At 46.4% G+C, this 17,347-nt stretch overlaps 2 protein-coding genes across 2 annotated transcripts; one reads left to right on the plus strand and one right to left on the minus strand.

Moving 5' to 3' along the window:
- Positions 1–1,916: 1,916 nt before the first annotated feature.
- Positions 1,917–7,418, minus strand: LOC135817435 (phytanoyl-CoA dioxygenase, peroxisomal-like). Its single transcript, XM_065330623.1, has 8 exons — positions 7,125–7,418; positions 6,605–6,829; positions 5,612–5,687; positions 5,139–5,203; positions 4,821–4,864; positions 4,363–4,483; positions 3,826–3,914; positions 1,917–3,031 (listed from the first exon to the last, which is right to left on the minus strand). Exons 1-8 carry the CDS (start codon positions 7,206–7,208, stop codon positions 2,812–2,814), a joined length of 924 nt encoding a protein of 307 aa, XP_065186695.1. The 5' UTR covers positions 7,209–7,418; the 3' UTR covers positions 1,917–2,811.
- A 170-nt stretch (positions 7,419–7,588) lies between these two features.
- Positions 7,589–16,305, plus strand: LOC135817432 (uncharacterized). The gene is made up of 10 exons (XM_065330617.1): positions 7,589–8,134; positions 8,514–8,849; positions 10,008–10,117; positions 10,734–10,781; positions 12,245–12,385; positions 12,972–13,227; positions 13,858–13,973; positions 14,435–14,541; positions 15,078–15,241; positions 16,183–16,305. Exons 1-10 carry the CDS (start codon positions 7,862–7,864, stop codon positions 16,186–16,188), a joined length of 1,557 nt encoding a protein of 518 aa, XP_065186689.1. The 5' UTR covers positions 7,589–7,861; the 3' UTR covers positions 16,189–16,305.
- The last annotated feature ends 1,042 nt before the right edge of the window (positions 16,306–17,347 follow it).

A 17,347-nucleotide genomic window follows, 5' to 3' on the forward strand; every position in this document is an offset into this window, starting at 1 on the left:
CATAACCAGGTACATTGTAGCAGGGGGGAATGAAAACTCTTTCACGACTCCATGCATGCATACTAGCGAAGTGTCTCTCACAACTGTCGTCGATATGATGTAGACAATCATAGAGTTCTGGCAGGACTTTATGGTTCAAGGCGCAAACTCACTTGAGTGATGTAGACAATCATAGAGTTCTGGCAGGACTTTATCATAAGTTTATGGCTGAATCAAGGCCGAGTGCATACGGCCAAGGGCGCAGGCCAAGGCGCGTAGCGCCGAGGCCTGCGCCCGCGGCCGTGCGCACGAGGCCTTGATGAAGGCGGAAAGTCCTGCCAGAAACTCTATGATCGTGTTTCAGGTTTCCACTTACATCCTTTGAGCCGCGTAGACGGTATAACTATAAGTTAATAAGCGCGATACCACATAGCCGGGTGGAGGTTGGGGACGTGGTGGCTAGACCTGTTTCCTTTTTTCTTTGCTCAATGCTCAAGAACAAGTAGGTTGGTCGGGGACGTGGTGGCTACACTATCAGTATCACTCCTTTGGTGACACGCGATGATCTTATCAATTTTCGCTTACATCAGTACATGAAGGCTTCGTGCGTAGATCTACTGACTACTGTGCTACGCGCCTTGGCCAGCGCCCGGGCCTTGGGCCTGCCTGGCCGTACGCTCATCGGAGTCATGGTCATGTTTTCACTGGCATTCTTTGAAACTGTATATAAGCGCGATACCACCTAGGGGTGGAGGTCGGGGACGTGGTGGACGGATCTCTTGCCATTTTTTTTAGAAGAAGTAGTTGCAGCCAAAGCTCATGCGTACGGCCGCGGGCGCAGGCCTCGGCGCTACGCGCCTTGGCCTGCGCCCTTGGCCTTGATTCATGGTCAGGTTTCACTTGCGAACTGTATATGCGCGACACCACCTAGCTGTCCTAGGGCCCAGTAGGGGTGGAGGTCGGGGACTGATGACTAGCACTGATGACTACAGTCCATTCAGAAATAAATGAACTTCTAGCTTTTGGCCATAAATGGGTCAAACGTTGAGTTTTTTTAGAATTTTTTTCTGCAATCCCATATGGAATCCTCTTCCAATTATGTTTCTGAAGTTTTTTTGTCCAAAAAGCAAGCCATAGCAAGAATAGGATTTCGGCCAGGTTTTGCCCCAAAAGCACTGAATTGGGAAAAACCATCAAAATCCAGGCCGTTTGACCCCGCCTGCAACAGTGCATTCTGCGGTTCGAACCCCAGTTCAGGCACCCTTTTTGGACCCTTTTTCAAATTTCAAAGTTCGCAGCACTGCACTGTGTACGATGAAATCACGAAAAATCGCCAAATACGGGAGCTCGCCAGAGCCAGGACCCATCTTTTTATGAATGGACTGTACAGTCCATTCATAAAAAGATGGGCTCTGGCTCTGGCGAGCTCCCGTATTTGGCGATTTTTCGTGATTTCATCGTACACAGTGCAGTGCTGCGAAATTTGAAATTTGAAAAAGGGTCCAAAAAGGGTACCTGAACTGGGGTTCGAACCGCACAATGCACTGTTGCAGACGGGGTCAAACGGCCTGGATTTTTATGGTTTTTCCCAATTCAATGCTTTGGGGGCAAAACCTGGCCGAAATCCTATTCTTGTTATGGCTTGCTTTTTGGAGAAAAAAACTTCAGAAACATAATTGGAAGAGGATTCCATAGAGGATTGCAGAAAAAAATTCTAAAAAAACTCAACGTTTGACCCATTTATGGCCAAAAGCTAGAAGTTCATTTTTTTCTGAATGGACTGTAGCACTGATGACTAGCACTGATGACTATACGTGCATGATGCTATCGTCACATTGTCACCATGATTGCAGGAGAATGATACTGATTGCCTGCCTTCCGTTCAAGCTTGCCCGAAGCAGAAATGACTATGTAGCCAAATCTTGTCCGAATCTAAATTTTCGCCCAGATCACCATTATCAAGAAGCGGCACCGTGGAATGCACGGAAGGCCGTTTATCAAGAAATTCAACAACATTGTGTCATAAATTGAGCTACAACAGGTCTTCAGATCTAGAATTTCGTTACAGAAAACTGATCACATAATAATAATTATCATGAAGTATACAAGTATGTATCAGCTGTGTGAACACACTTCAAGTATGCCCTGGCAAATGATTTGCAATAAAGCAATAAAGATCTGGATGGGTCAAGTAATGATGCAGTAACCACAGTTGCAAGGAATTGTTTCTCAAGTAATAAAAAGGTATTTACTATTGGACTTGTGCAGACAGAAGGATAAAGAGACAGACAGACAGACAGACACACATACACAAACAGATACACACGCACACACACACACACACACACACACACACACACACACACACACACACACACACACACACAGATACACACACACACACATACACACACACACAGATACACACACACACACACACAGATACACACACACACACACACACACACACACACACACACACACACACACACACACACACAGTGACCCATGCACACATGCAATAACACATACTTGTGCACTAAGGCATCATTGTGTACCGTGCCTTACTGCCTTTTCCAAATCGCGAACGAGCGAGGTTCAAAATGTCAGTAACAACACCAGCGGCGGATCCAGCGATCTCTACAGTGGTGTTCCAGTCAAAAAAGAAGCGCTGATACATGTACATGGACACGCATATGGTGGCAGTAGTTCCTTTACGAAATTTAGGGGGTTCAGCGGAACCCTGGAACCCCTCCTAGTAAAGTCTAATACTGAATACCTACACAATGAATGTATGATGTCATGCAGTATCAGCAGTGGTGTAAGTACATTTCATACATACACTCCTCCCTGCTCTTCTCCCACTACTGTCATCTCCGCTTTACGGAAGAACCAGAACTGTGGTTCCACACACGGATCACAGTCAAATGCAGCATGTCGCTTATCATCATCACCAGATCCTCCAGTAGCTTGGACGCTATTTTCCATGTCAATTGGGCACACAGTTGGCTGACAATGAGCAGCTGCATAGTGATACTGAACTGCATAGCGACTACAGCAACGACAGAAATAGCAAAGACCCAAACGCACGCATCCACACACACGCATGCACGTACCCACATATGCAAACACACCCTGCTCACTTCAAAGGCTTGTGGAGGAGACTGGCTCTACATTTGCTCCAGCCAACTAAAGCTAGGGAAACACCTGACAACTGGAACTGTGGAAGTTTGGATTAGTACGGGCAGTAAAAATATGTAGCGTCCCACAGACACAATAAATCCTCCCTTTACGTCCAGACTCATACACGAGACGTATATACCGAATGTCTGAGGTAATGAGATACTACTTCGAAGTATCTCATACATGCTGTACGTCTCGTGTATGAATCTATGCACATCATACTATCAGGTGCATACGTGTTGCTGTGAATACACGTGAAGTGCTCAGGCTTGAGAGCGTAAGGTGGTCGGTCGGCTTTGGTGTGGCGGAACAAAATCCATCGAATAGCATTACCGAGTACATCAAAAACACTTGTTCTTACTGTGTGTGTGTGCATAGAGTCACCATTGCGAATATAACGACCCTTGATTGTGCATGAGCAATGTGCCGTTTTCCCAAGTAGGTGATATTCATGAGGCTGGACGTATGCAGCCAAATGGCCACTAGGTTTGAAGATTATGTCGGTGTTTGTGAGTTGGTATCATAGCCAGGGTAGTTATAGCCAGGGTTGCTATAGCCAGGGTTGTTATCCACGAGGTTAGTATTGATGAGGTTGGTGAGTTGGTATCATAGCCAGGGTTGCTATCCACGAGGTTAGTATTGATGAGGTGGACTGCAACTTACTCGCAGTTGGATTTGTTTGGCGGTGTGAAGTGCTTCAATGCTCCGTGGAATAGCAGAGCATCTCCAGGCTCCATGGGCAATGCTGTCACCTATTACACCATCAAGACAAGGAGAAGAACCAAATCATGTATGGTTTCGAAACCAGTTACACACTCTGTATAATCCGTCACAGTCCAGCCGTGAAAGACTATTGAAAGCCATATATAGTGAAAACATGATTGCAGCAGAGAACCACACCACGATCGGCGCTCCGACACAATGTGTCGGAGCGCCGAAAATGTATGTCATACATTTTTAAGCAGGCTAATATAATGAAGTTGAGATGTTCGGTTGTCTTGGTAACCACCTATTCAAATTGCTATTATAATCATTTGTATTACTACGAAGTAGCAATATTATTAAGTGTTTCCTTACTCAAGAAAGACTCTTCACATTCATTCATTTCTTTCATCTAATTTTATTGATTTTCCAAAGGCAAATAGATGCCTATCACGGGAATCTCAACATGCAGCCACAGCGCCTGGCACCCGCTCATACCTCAGCACTTTCAGGAGCATCTGCAAGGCTGTACAGCATACCACCTTGATCTTCACGTGCCCACTCGGGAACCTTGTGCTGCGCAACACCAGCGTGATGAGACTTGCTGACAACATGCATGCTGCAGAGACATTGACACAGCAACAATGGCCGCACGGCTCAAGGCAACGCAACGAGACATAGAGATGTGACAAAGAAGGTCTACTTTTATTCGTAGAATGTTCACCCAGTAAAATTCAGACGCACCGGTGTTTTGCCCAGCCATCGAACATGTTGCTACATATACGTTCACAGTGTTTGCTCTGTGCCAATCATGCTTGCGATCGATATGAGGCAAGGTCTAGGGTACATGACATGTACATTGAGGTGGTTTGTGAGTTAAAAGTCTCGAATCACTTCCCACCATAGTCTTTCTGTCCAAAACAGGTAATGCATGTAGGAACGCTTTGGCACCTTACCATCCATTTTCCAGAAAAGTCCGATCAATGGCAATCCAGCAACCCTGCAAAGGAAATTGAAACACAAAGTAAGTCCCCAAGTCACCTGCACCACATCACGTGCACCGCGGCAGAGGGTGAGCAGATGCATCACAGGGCAGTGGCGTGTGGTACAACCGGGTCCGGGGGTGTCCCGGGGAAACAATCCCACAGCAGGCACATTGTAGCTCTCTTTTATTGCTTTTTCGGATGAAGTGTTTGGCGGACCATCCTGGACGAGAAATGGTACGAACATGGTCGTACCGTGTGCGACGCCCCTGGTAAGTAACAGAAACTTACCATGATGTCGAGCGGAGTCAGGCGGAAGTACGCGTTGTCCTGGTGCCAGCGCTTCTCCGCCGTGCCTGAGCAGTTGCACAAGATGGCAATGGGAAAAGAAAGTTCTGCATAGACCCACAGGACATGGCTGCAGCTGCTCCCCTTTCCTTAGGTCTGTTCAGTGAAATCCAACAACAGGTTATCTGTTTAATGCAGGGTCTCGGTCAGTGTTAAAGGGTACCGTTCACGATTTTTATAGAAATGTGAATGGTACTATTCGACTGTTCAATAATGCAACAATCTCTTATCCTCTTCTCCTCCATGCGCTCACAGCTGACACATTGCAACCCTCCATAGCCATTACACACACCGAAATATCCAAACAACACACATGTATTGATGAGGGGTGCACAGAAAAACGCACAGTATCTTGAATACCTAAGGCTGGGCTAGTATTTACATTCTTCAGAGCAGCAATGGCTGGAAGGTCTTACCAGGTGGTTTGAGCAAAGCCATTGATTGAAGTAGTCGGATATCATTGCCAATGAGCTTCTGGCATGCATCAACAAGCTACAGGAAAGGAGACATCAAATTCAATACACAGTGTAGCTGACTGTTTTTTAATAACTTCATTGTAGCCTTGTCATACTTTCAGTACAGACAACTCGCAACACACGAATAGTCCTTGGCTACGCCACGTACAGTAAACTGTCCAATTTTTTCACCCAGGAGAGCATCATCAGGGATATAGGATGACGATGTCCTCCTGGGTGAACATTTGGACAATTTACAGTACGTGGTGTAGACAAGGACTGTTCGTGTGTTGCGAGTTGGGTGTACTGAATAAAGGTGTAGCTGGCATTCACAAAAACAGCACACACAACACACAACGCCAGTGTCAGCCTTCCCGCAAGTTCACTATGCAGACGTCTATCATAAAATTAATGAGGGCTGTCTTTGATTGATTTGATGCCCGGACAACTATAGAACTTGCTGAATTTTGTCCTACAATATAAATGCAGATTCACTCTCTGGAATTTGTAGATGCAACTTTCCCAGGTTAAACGTCACACGTTTTGCTTCATAACAAGGCCCACATCCCACATTGGACCGTAGAAGCTCTAGTTGGCTATGCGTGTTGTGCCGAGTATGCATCCAGGGGCTTCCCAATCGTGCAGTTATCGTATTGCATATAGCAGAGCATACAAATACTTGTGTGCATCCGTCTTTGAAGTTGCTATATTGTCACTAGTAACGCATACAGTTTGTTGCAGTTTGTTGCTACATGTATTTATTATCTTTCTATAGGAATCCCCCAAGATTTACGGTCCTAACTGATATCTTCATGGGCTACATGAAGTTATTAGTACACCTTTGCATGGTATTATAATTTATATAAATCTAGAAAGTCAGGCGTTGGTTCAAAGGTCGCCCACCGTATAAGGGATACTGTAGTGCTAGCTTGCCAGGTGTAGATTTCTTCTTACCTTCTCATGTTTGGCTTGCCGGACGAAGAATTCCTCCTTCCGCGCTGCCATTCGATACAGTCTTCTTACAGCTCGATATCGACTGCCTGGTGTTAGCTCTCCCCTCTTCACCGCTGGGTCTCGGTTGACGATCTCCTCCCATGCTGAGCCCTCCTCACCCGTCTGCTCAAAATTGTCATACCACTTGTCGATAATTCTCTTCATTTCATCCCTGGTTTGGCAAACCTTGGACAGCACAAAAGTCACCGCACGTCATGGGTGACGCAGAATGGAAGGCGCTCACATAAACACCAACGACAGTCCTGCAAAGTGTAAGGGCAACGATCGTTCAGTGCGACGGTAACATGGTAACCATGGATCGATTCTTATCTTGCCCAGGATGCCGCGCGCTCGATGACTACTAATAATACTAGTACTATGACTATGTCCAGCCCGGGCCGGCTGGGGACTGGGGCCCACGTAATGGTGTTTCAACCCCCGTCTCCGTCATCTGAAACTGCGCATTTCAGAACTGACTTACCTCCTCCGCTGTGAGCAATCCGCGTATGACGATGTAGCCATTTTCGTTGTACTCCTTTACTTGCGCTTCAGTGAAAAACGACATTATTTTTTGCTCTCTCCTATTTTGACTTTCCAACTCTTCTCCCAAGTACACGCCAGGACGTGGAGCTGGCGGCAGCAGGTCAGACTAATGTACTCAGGACAAGACGAGATGGTCACGTTCTGGCTAAGTGAAAACTCTTTCATCTCGGAAAAAACTGTACGATGGAAGTAGCTTTACCTGCAGCTGGTTGGAATGTGCGTTTGAAATGAAAATGTATGGCAGCTCTTTCACTTGTCTTTTCAGGAGAAGAAAGCTAGAGCGATGGAATGCTGTCAGTTAGTGGAGTCACGAAGGCCGCAATCCAATCAACGCACTCAGTGGCCACGCATCAGGGAGTCGAACTAGCTCCTCAGACCTGTCCACGCATCAGCCAAGACCAAAACGGCACTGTCGCTAGAGCAACGAAGGACAACACGAAAAAATGCATTTAGTGGACAGGAGATGTGACGAGATGCTGTCAACATGGTTACTCTACTTCTCTCTGTCTCTTTATTTTTATTTTGTGGGTGACCGTGAAGACGACTCACTCGCGCTGCTACTTCTGTAGTAAACGTAAACATGGTAAAGTCTAGCTCGCAATCTTTAGGAACTACCGTCTGATGGCATAGTGTTTTCAATGTTTTAGCGCTCTTCAGTCCAGATGTGAGGTCAAGATGCCGGGGAAAAAGTCGAGCAAGGGCAAGGGAAAGAAGTCGTCGAAAGGGAAGGGCAAGAAAGGAAAGAAGGGGAAAGGAAAGAGCGATGCTACGCCCGTGAAGCGGACACCTGAAGGCTTTCTCGCACCGGCTCCTGGCACTGCTGGTGCGGAGTCGCTGGGACTCTATCGAGCCTACATCAGCAGTTGTAAAGAAGTGCACAGTGAGGCTATGGATAGCGTTCTGGCGCCGCTCAGAGAGGCTGTCGAAGGAGGCAAAACCATAAATCGAGTAAGTGAAACGTGAACATGCTATGCTTGTTCTCGCATTTGTGGTCTGCTGCTGAGTGAGGACGAACATTCGCAATTGAAATATTTATTGGGAATTCTCATGTTGAGCAGAAACTCGGACATTTCCAGCAAGCCATGCCTACTTCTTTCTACAGGATTTAGAGAAGAGGTGAAATAATTCTGTAGGCCGCAATGTTGGCAATGGTCAACGAATGGGTTTTTGTTGTAGTTTAGCAGTGTTGTGTTTGATTGGAATGTATCCCTGAGTGGTCTACATTATCTTTGCTGTGCGTACAGAATGTCGTACAGTCATGGCGCACTAGAGTGCTCTTTACGCTTTGGCACACTGACTGATTCACCCATTCATTGTGCATGTGCAGTTTGTTTTCCAAGATGAGAGTGTGGCTGGCAGTATGACACTGCCGGGAAACACCACCGGAGGAGACAGCGATGACGAAGACAATTCGCCGGGTACAGCGCGCAAGTCGGCAGCAACACCATCCAGGGCAGCTGCACTAGGTAGCGACAGTGAGGATGGCAGCAGTGAGGACGATGACGACGATGAAGACGACGATCCCGGATTCGAGTCGGCAATACCGAGGCGCGAGAAGGCGCTGTGGCCGTTTTTGCTGGCTCTGGAGCGTTCCGGCTGCAAGGATATCGAGCATATTCATGCATGGTTCTGTGACCTTACTGACCAAGCTATTGCCATACTGGTAAGCCATTGTCATAACTGCTCAATCAATTCTTTCCTTGTGAGACTGGGAATATTTGCCTACTGGTAACCATACGACTTGGCTGATAATAGAGAAATTGTGTGTTGCTCCCCATGTGGGAGCTCACACGTTTCTGCCGACTTGACACTTAACTGACAGATGACTGCCATCCGGAGCAGATGCAAAGTTCATTCCATCTTCCACTCGTCAAACCTGTAACAAAGTACCACTCCCCCATCAATACGGAATGTTTCGGATGATTCACCCCTCTTCAGGTGAGCTTCAGTAGGCTACTGGTATTTGTGCTGTGGGAGCAATACAATCTATAGCGCTCCAGCAGCCCAAATATCACTTGGAATACAAGCTTGCCATAACGCTTGATTTCCAGTGCAACAAACACCTCGCGGACTCCAGAAAGCAGCACAAGTCGGTGTGATCCATGGAGGTGAATAGTAGGCGTTGAGGATTGTTGGCCATTCAGATTGTTATTGCCTCCAAACACACTCATTGCGATGTACAGTGGATGGCCAATAGTCATCAGCGCATGCTGTGGACCTCAATAGGTGACACTGACTCACCCTGCTGTTGGGAGTTTGTTAGTTGTTTTTATCGCGCTGCAAATAAAGCGTCACTGTAAGTTTGTGTCTCTAGTGATGTTCGAATGACTGGAGTGCGATAAGATGTAGTGCTCCTGGAGCGCAAATCTCATCAACCTACTGAAGATTAAGGGTGAATTCCTCGAAACACTGTGTATTGAGTGCTTTCTCGCAGGCTTGTGGAGTCGAAGGTTTGACGGGTGTCTTATGCACTCTGCATGGTAGTCGTGAGTCGGTCAAGTGCCAAGTCAACAGGAAAAGTGTAAGGTCCAACCTTAATAGCAACGCGCAATTCCTCAATTGACGCCGAAGTTGCTACCTCTATTTCGTACTATTTGTTACATGAAAAGTCAAATGTTCCGTTGATTCAATTACGGTTATTCCTGTTCTTTGAGTCAGGTTGGTCTGTATAAATTTCTGGAGGTGAGCAAGCAAGTTACAGCAGAACTTCCTCTCATCCCAATTTTTAGCTTCCTGTACATTCATGTTCGCCTTTGAGTGTGAAAGTTTCCGTTTTTGCACCCTGTGGTACGCATCCCGCCCCTTTGGTGTTTTGCCACAGGGAAGACACGTCAACAAGTTTCTTGACCACCCAGAGCCGCTGAACAAACTGAAGACTCTGGACTTGGCGCACTGCACCATAAGCGCATGGTCTGCAAGCTTTCTCAGTCGGTAAGTCGCTGCATCCAGCATGTCCAATGACCAGGGGCGTCGGACCCGGTACGGTCACTACAGTATGGACCGTACCACTTTTTGCCCAAGTCACGCCGCGAGTCAATAAAATACACTGATCTGGGCTCTAATTTTCCAAAAATGTCGGTTTACTAACCCCTCCCCCACGAGCAAATTGTACTTCAGATGGCTGACCGTACCACACTGAAATACCTTCCGCCGCCCCTGCGGCAATGGCCAATGGGGAAAGATTATTATGCCAATAGCAAGCCTCGTTACCATTGCGAGTATGCTACCCAATCCTAACCCACATACTAGGAAGCCATTCCAGGCTAACCCTCTGATACAATGACCTCCTGTCTTTAGAGGGGACCCCACAAACCAGAATCAAAGGGTATCATTTCATGTCATCTGACCCTGGACAAGGGTAGTATGTGTACGCACGACTACGCAGTGACCACGTTTCAAGGGTCCCCATGGCTTAAGGATTTCAGAATCTAGTGAATGAAGGTCAAACTCATCATGGGAATGAGTGAATTCTCCAGGTTCCGGACATCAACGAGAAAGTTTTCACGCGTGTAATACTTTTTTTCTTTTCTTTTTTCTTTCGTATCAGGTCAATTCCTTTGACACACTTGAAGGCACTATGCTTGGACTATGTACCGTGAGTACTTGTAGCATGAATATACCAGCACTGGCCAAACCCGTGTCTGGTGATATTTACTGTGCATGTTAGTGGGGCAAGGTCCGGACGGGATTCTGGACTTGTGTGTCCTGTAAACTGGCCGTACAAGTCGATATCAAAATCAACCTACCTGCTGCTCAAGTGCTGTACTTACTAGTATCTATTCTTGGAAAGGTATTCAACCTTTTATTTTGAGAAAAGAAATACAGGCTAGTTCACTGTTTAGGCACTACATACTCTAGGCCAAAGATAAAATGAACACCCATCAGGAGGTTTTCGTGCAAACCCTACCTGTGAATCTCAGTTAGTACACGTGCACACATGTCTGTCCTATCCGGACTCCAAGTTTCAAGCACCTCAATCTAACGGGCACACTATGGGTGAGTTTTATGGAAATATTACCACGAGCACTTTTGCCAATTGTTATGGACATGGCGATGTGCTATGCCAGGTCTCTGGCCTTTCCGCATTGAAACATGTGAATCGTATTTACGGACATAGCAATGTTGTGGGCAGTGCTCGGTTCTGGACCTCCTGGAAAGGGGAGAGATGACTGTTTTGTTGTTGATATGCACTTGTTTTGCATGTTAGTACCGACTACTACATGATGTCATAGTATGATTTGGTTGGAGGCATACGTATGCACACGTGTAAACAAGAAACCATTACTATAGTGGTGCTGCGGCCTTTGGGAAAGCTGTATTCACCAATGTGTGTCATACTTGGTCACATTGTTCGCCACCGTCCGTTACCTCGTACTGACTTGAAAAGTTATGGCACCAAAGGCATCTTCAGTTAGAAGTGTATTTTGTAGCATCTGGAGCTTGTCGCGTGTCTATAGTAAAGGTTGAGACCGTAGATTAATGTCCAATAAAGACTTAAATGAAAAGTTGAAAACCAATCCAAGGCCAGGATTTGTATTTCAGGTCTTTATAAGCCATATATCCAAAGGCAAGGCCTATTTTACTTTCTAATTAAAAAATTTACGGTTCGAGTGAGACTTGGCCAAAGGCCCAGTTTTCCGCATCCGCAGGAATGCCACCACCCTCTTGGATCAAGGCGCAGATGCAGCTCCTAAGCGGTGGGAGGTGAGTAGATCAGACCCACTACAAAGTGGTCAAGGACCGAAAATCCCATTCACTGCATCCATGTTTCCCTCGTGCCAGGCCACGAATTCCCAATTAACTGTGGGTCGCAGCACGGCTGGAAAAAATCTTTCCGCTTCGCAGGCAGGCATAGTGGGTTTGGTGTAAGACCATGATTGAGAAACAGAGAGTACCAGATTCAAGTCCTGCTTGGAAGCGGAAGGATGTTTTCTAATTTCCACCTAATAGAGACCCTTTTCTGAATAGAGCATGGTTAAAGCGCCTCCTGATACTTGCTACCGGACACGGTGATATTGGTGTTGGTCTGATTGCAATACTGTGTCCATCGTATTTTAGATTTGGACTGGAAGGCTGTGGGGCTCTTAGCGCTAGCCTTCGCGGTAACTTTACTCTGGAGAGCTTGAGCATGGACAGCTGTGGACTGAGAGCAAATTGCGGACGGCTTCTCGGACAAATGCTACCATACTCGGCACTCAAGTAAGGCTCAGAGTATTACAGTTTATTCAGTAAGGTGCTCACAGTTTTCCCAATTTTCAGCCAGATCTTTGAGTAGCGACCAGTAAAGCGGGTGTATAATGGTTCCGTATTGAGTACAACTCCCGGATGAGCTCTTCAACACGTCCGAATCCCCAGTCATGTTGAGCCTGGCTTGGGATGCCTACACGAGTTGGCGTGTTGTGGCCGGTTCGTCATTACTTAGCCAGGCCATCAAACAATTTCTTGCACATATCAAGCTAGGTTGCACGAGTCACAGAGTACCACGCGTCTGGATTGTTGCAACTAAAAGTTTCATGCCAGATGGCATGCCAAATGTAAATCTTCAGACAATCTGGCATGAAACTTTTAGTTACAACAATCCAGACGTGTGGTACTCTGTGACTCGTGTGTTACTGCTCTGCTTCTGCATTGAGCACTCTATCGAACCGGAGGACTCCGCTCTCTCAAGCTAGGTTGTATTGACTATTGCTCACCTTGTTTGTTCAAGGGATACTTGAAGTCATTCTGGCACGCTTGTCTGATTACCAACTCGGACTTTAATGTGTCGGTACTTTCGTGTCTGCAGAGACCTATCATTGGAAGGCAACAGTTTGGAGTGCGAAGGTATTCTCTTCTTGTTACAGCCGTTCATGTGTCGCGTAAACGAGTACCTGGCCTACACAAAGGCGAAGAGAGAGTTGGAAGATGCCGTTTCCGCACACCGCTTGGAGCAAGAAACTCGGCGGCAGGGAGTGTTCCGGTCCCCATCACACGGCCAACCTGAGCAGAGCGAAGAGCCACCGGCTGAGTGTGAGCTTGCGTTGCAGCGCTTCTCGTTCAAGGTGAGACGTGTAGTCTGCTATTGATGGTCAATGCGCACTATTTGTGAGAAAATCTGTGTGTGGGCTAGAGAGGTATCTGCTGGTACAAGTTCATTTCTATGTATGCCACTATTATAAGGGGCCGTCCAAGGTTACCAATTGTTTCTTTCAAAAAGAAAATACCAAAACCGTTTTCGAAAAAAAAAACAATTGGTAACCCTGGACAGCCAGTCGCTTTGAACAAAAGTATCTAAATATTTCATTGGCTAACCTGACTAGAGTCATTATGGATGTGTACGACCAGCGATTGGTTTCCGACAACTAGTAGCCTGTGGATTGCTCTTCCTCAGGGGTATCTTGGGAGAATGAAGTTGAAGACACCACTGCAGCTGTACTTATGGTTGATAAATATGCGCCAGGCGCGAACTGATGGTGGTGGTGGTGGTGAGAAGGAGAGCTCTATGCCAGAACTTTGCAGCCTAGAAAGCGTGTGTGGGCAGGCGTGTGTTTACCGCCATATTGCCAGGTGTGTCTTTACCACCATATGTATCAACCATCAGGGGTATCTTGATTGAATAATACGGAATTGTGGAGACATGCCGCTTCATGGACGTTTCAATTCATGTTTTGCCAATTTTACTTGCATTGTAGGTACCACCGCCCCCAATGCCTATGCTCAGTCGTATCGTGATTTCCGGCAACTCGGCAGACTGCTACGGCAAAGCTGGCAAACAGGGACCCGCTATCATGATGGAAGTCGTAACAATGTTAGTGAGATGGATTGGATGTGTTACTGTGTTGTGTTTTGTATGGGTTCAACAGCCAGAGCGGGCTGCACGTGGCCAAGTCAGAATTATAGGCGCTTCATTGGATATGATTTGTCAGGGGTTTCCATGCTGTGTTGCTGCCCTTATGGAGCACCTCTACGCATGCTTCAGCTCTGCCTGACAGTATCAGGCATGTCTGCATGTCAGTGCTCCGGTTGCAAATGCTCTTCTTCTGATGCATTGGAAGCACCCTGGACACCGTATGCACGCTATGAGCGTATGTAACCAACCTACACACTCACCAATTACGACTTGAATGGAATTAAAAAATCAGGTAGGTTGATTTCCCGAATGTTAATCAACATGAACTGTTGTTACAGTAAGCCTTGGGTTTACCCCCCCCCCCCCCCTCTGTTAGTCTCTTAGGCAAGCTGACCTTTTTTTGCCATGTGCTCTTACAGGATGGTGGAAGGCTGGGAGCCTCTTGCGGAGCTTCATTTCCACAACAATCGCTTTGGCGACTATCCCGCCTTTCAACTCCTGGAAGGTCTGGAGAGGCGCAAGCAAGGTTAGCAGAACAATACACACTGGTAACGAGTTTAATGATTGAGCCTCTTCATGCTCACGTGTGATTGTAACTGGCACGTATTCTTGCCGAAATGTGGTGTTGCAATAATGAATAGAGGGTTCTTGTCAGAAAAGTGGAAAACCAGATGCAGTAAGTAAATATTTTGCTTTCTCTTCCTGTTAAGTGGCCGAACGAAAGAAATTGGATGTAGATATTCATCACAGTGGAAACAGGTGTGCGAACCACATATGGACTACAGTGGAGATCGGATATAACGACCTTGCATATAACGACAGATTGAGTTTAGCGACACAGTTCTGTTGCCCAAGTCGTTTAGTAAGTCCTTTGTGAAGATCGGGTTTAGTGACAGATCGAATATGGTGACATTTTGTTCTCTCCCGAAGGAGCGTGTCGTTATATCCAATCTCCACTGTAGTACCTTTAACACCCCCACGGAGAGCCACAATCCAGCCCTGTAGAGACTTCCCGTGTTACACTTCCGCAACCGCATCCCTTTGTCTTGCTTCGAACTGCAGCTGGTCACAAGGACATTTACGTGACAGTGACTCCGTACATCCAGATTGACACCTTGAAAGCCATCAAGAGGTTGTCAGCCAAGCCACCGGGCGGCAAGAAGAAGAAAAAGAAGGGCAGAGGCAAGGCCAAAGGCAAAGCCAAAGGCAAGAAAAAGAAGAAGAAGGTAGGGACATGTTCTGTACTGGACCCTCTATGGTGCCCCATAGCGAGGGGGGGGGGGGGGGAGCGTCGGAAGGTATTCGACATAGGTGCGGCGATGAAAAGGCGGGGTAGATTTGGAAAACTGGCACCTGCTGCACCCGTTCCGACGCCCCTGTTCTTAGCAAAGGTGATGACTGTTGTCTTGCTTCAACACCCTTTATATATACGCCTGATATTTTGCTCCTTGCTCATGTTATGAAGCTCTGAATAGTGCAGAAGCATGGTTGTCTTTAGGATTATACTCTGGGGTGTGTTGCACATTTCTAACTTTTCTATCTACCAAGTGGTCTTTATACTGCAAGAAAATTGACTTTTCTCTCCATAGTAAAGACTGTAGAGACCAATGTTTGTATTTGAAGTTGGAGCATTTCTCTTTACGCAACTGGCTGTGTTGGAGTTTATAGACATTTCAAAGAGTATCTCGCACTTCAATTACAACGAGTTCTTCACATGCCGTTAAGAGTTAGTTTTAAATTTCCCTGCAGGTGAAGCTATTTCCCTGCAGGAATGGATGGTGTGTGCAACTGTGAAATAAGACTACTGTGAAGTGACTAATGCTGTGAATGTTAGAGTGGGAAATCCAGCGTGTGCAGTGATTGGTCCAATGTATCAATGTATCTGTGCACTATTTTAAAAAGAAGCGTTGGGAAGTTTTCCATCTGGTAAAACCTTTGCTTGGGATTTCCAGAAGATGTGGGGATCCCCCCCCCCCCCCCCCCCACACACACACTCTTTGTGTACCCACACACATCTGCAGATTGACGAAATAGACAGTTCGAGTAGCTTTGCCATGTGTCTTACCGGTATCTTGGCAGTTAATGCCGGTGTACACAATTGTGATTGTTGTCCATACCTTAACTGTTTGGTCCATGATTTTGCTGTGCCTTTGTATTCGCTGCACAGAAATAGTCTTGAGCACATCCTGGCAGAGTGGCAACTCCATAATAGCGAGCGGTAGTAGCATGAAGCACAAGTTGTTCTACTGGCATCTCATCATGGCGGCTTTCTGAAACCATGTGAGCGGCTTGATAACTTGGTAAACTGAGCTTGACACTGATCCATCCATATGGCGTCATCCAACACCCCCAAGCGAGGCGTTAACGTTCCTGTCATATGGATAAGTAGAAAGCGGATTCTGCAATGAAGTAAGGTGTTGGCTTTCCAGGTGTGTGTGTGTGTGGAGACTGTGGACATGTACCAGAATAAGACCATGGAGGCCCTATCAGTGGGCAAACTGGAAGGCTAAAGTGACCTGATTCTACCTCTCACCCTGAGATTGATTGCGATTGCATTGCGATATTCGTACAGCAATGACCAGCCAAGTATACCTGTCTATTTTTATTTTTTTAAGTGTGGTACGCAGACAGCAATGACACAGCCAAGTTGACCTGTCCATGATTGCATGGCGTACAAACACGTTCCTGTAGTGACCCTTTGTTTTATTCCTTTTTGAGTTGACCTTGAGCTGAGCCTTGAACAGACATACGCACGCCAGGGTCACATACCATTGGGCGACTTGAATGATGATAATATGCTGGGCTAGAAGATGATTAAATTCCATACCCAAGAATGCAAGAAACTGAATTGCTTCTAATACTGCATCACTATATAGTCCATTTCACAGTAATCATAAATCATAAATCAATTATTACCCACTTTCTAGACAATAAAATAGTTATTGTATATGTACGCTGCCGTGCTATGAACAATTCAAGTTTTTACCGGAATGGTTAATCCACCCCATTGCGAACACCTCTTTCTTGTACACTCCGTTACCAGCACTCAGCTGCATGACGTACAAAAAAGGCATTCTTATCCACCCAGTCCCTGGGAAATCGTGAACTCCTGCTCCTGGGCCAGGGGGCTATATGCGAGTGAAGTATCTGTAGTGAATCTGGAAGCATATGTGTAAGATAGTACTGGGCACATGGCAACGCGACCGACTTAGATTTTGATACTGGCATAGAGTGCTTTCGCACCGTCATTTGACTAGTGTTATGTACTTGAAGTAGAAAGTGATCATGGCCTGTGGACAATAGAGCCTACATGGCTGATATCATGTGACCGA

The sequence above is a fragment of the Sycon ciliatum genome, chromosome 5 (genome assembly GCF_964019385.1).
Source record: "Sycon ciliatum chromosome 5, ocSycCili1.1, whole genome shotgun sequence".
In the NCBI taxonomy this organism is placed as follows: Eukaryota; Metazoa; Porifera; class Calcarea; order Leucosolenida; family Sycettidae; genus Sycon; species Sycon ciliatum.

Excerpts from the sequence above, each read along its gene's own strand:
- LOC135817435 (XM_065330623.1), bottom strand. The coding sequence starts at position 7,208 with ATGTCGTTTTTCACTGAAGCGCAAGTAAAGGAGTACAACGAAAATGGC. Across the intron at positions 5,204-5,611 it reads GGCTTTGCTCAAACCACCTG|GCACGGCGGAGAAGCGCTGG; the intron begins GTAAGACCTTCC and ends GCAACTGCTCAG. Across the intron at positions 3,915-4,362 it reads ATGCTCCTGAAAGTGCTGAG|GTGACAGCATTGCCCATGGA; the intron begins GTATGAGCGGGT and ends ATGGTGTAATAG.
- LOC135817432 (XM_065330617.1), top strand. The coding sequence starts at position 7,862 with ATGCCGGGGAAAAAGTCGAGCAAGGGCAAGGGAAAGAAGTCGTCGAAA. Across the intron at positions 8,850-10,007 it reads ACCAAGCTATTGCCATACTG|GGAAGACACGTCAACAAGTT; the intron begins GTAAGCCATTGT and ends GTTTTGCCACAG. Across the intron at positions 13,228-13,857 it reads TGCAGCGCTTCTCGTTCAAG|GTACCACCGCCCCCAATGCC; the intron begins GTGAGACGTGTA and ends CTTGCATTGTAG.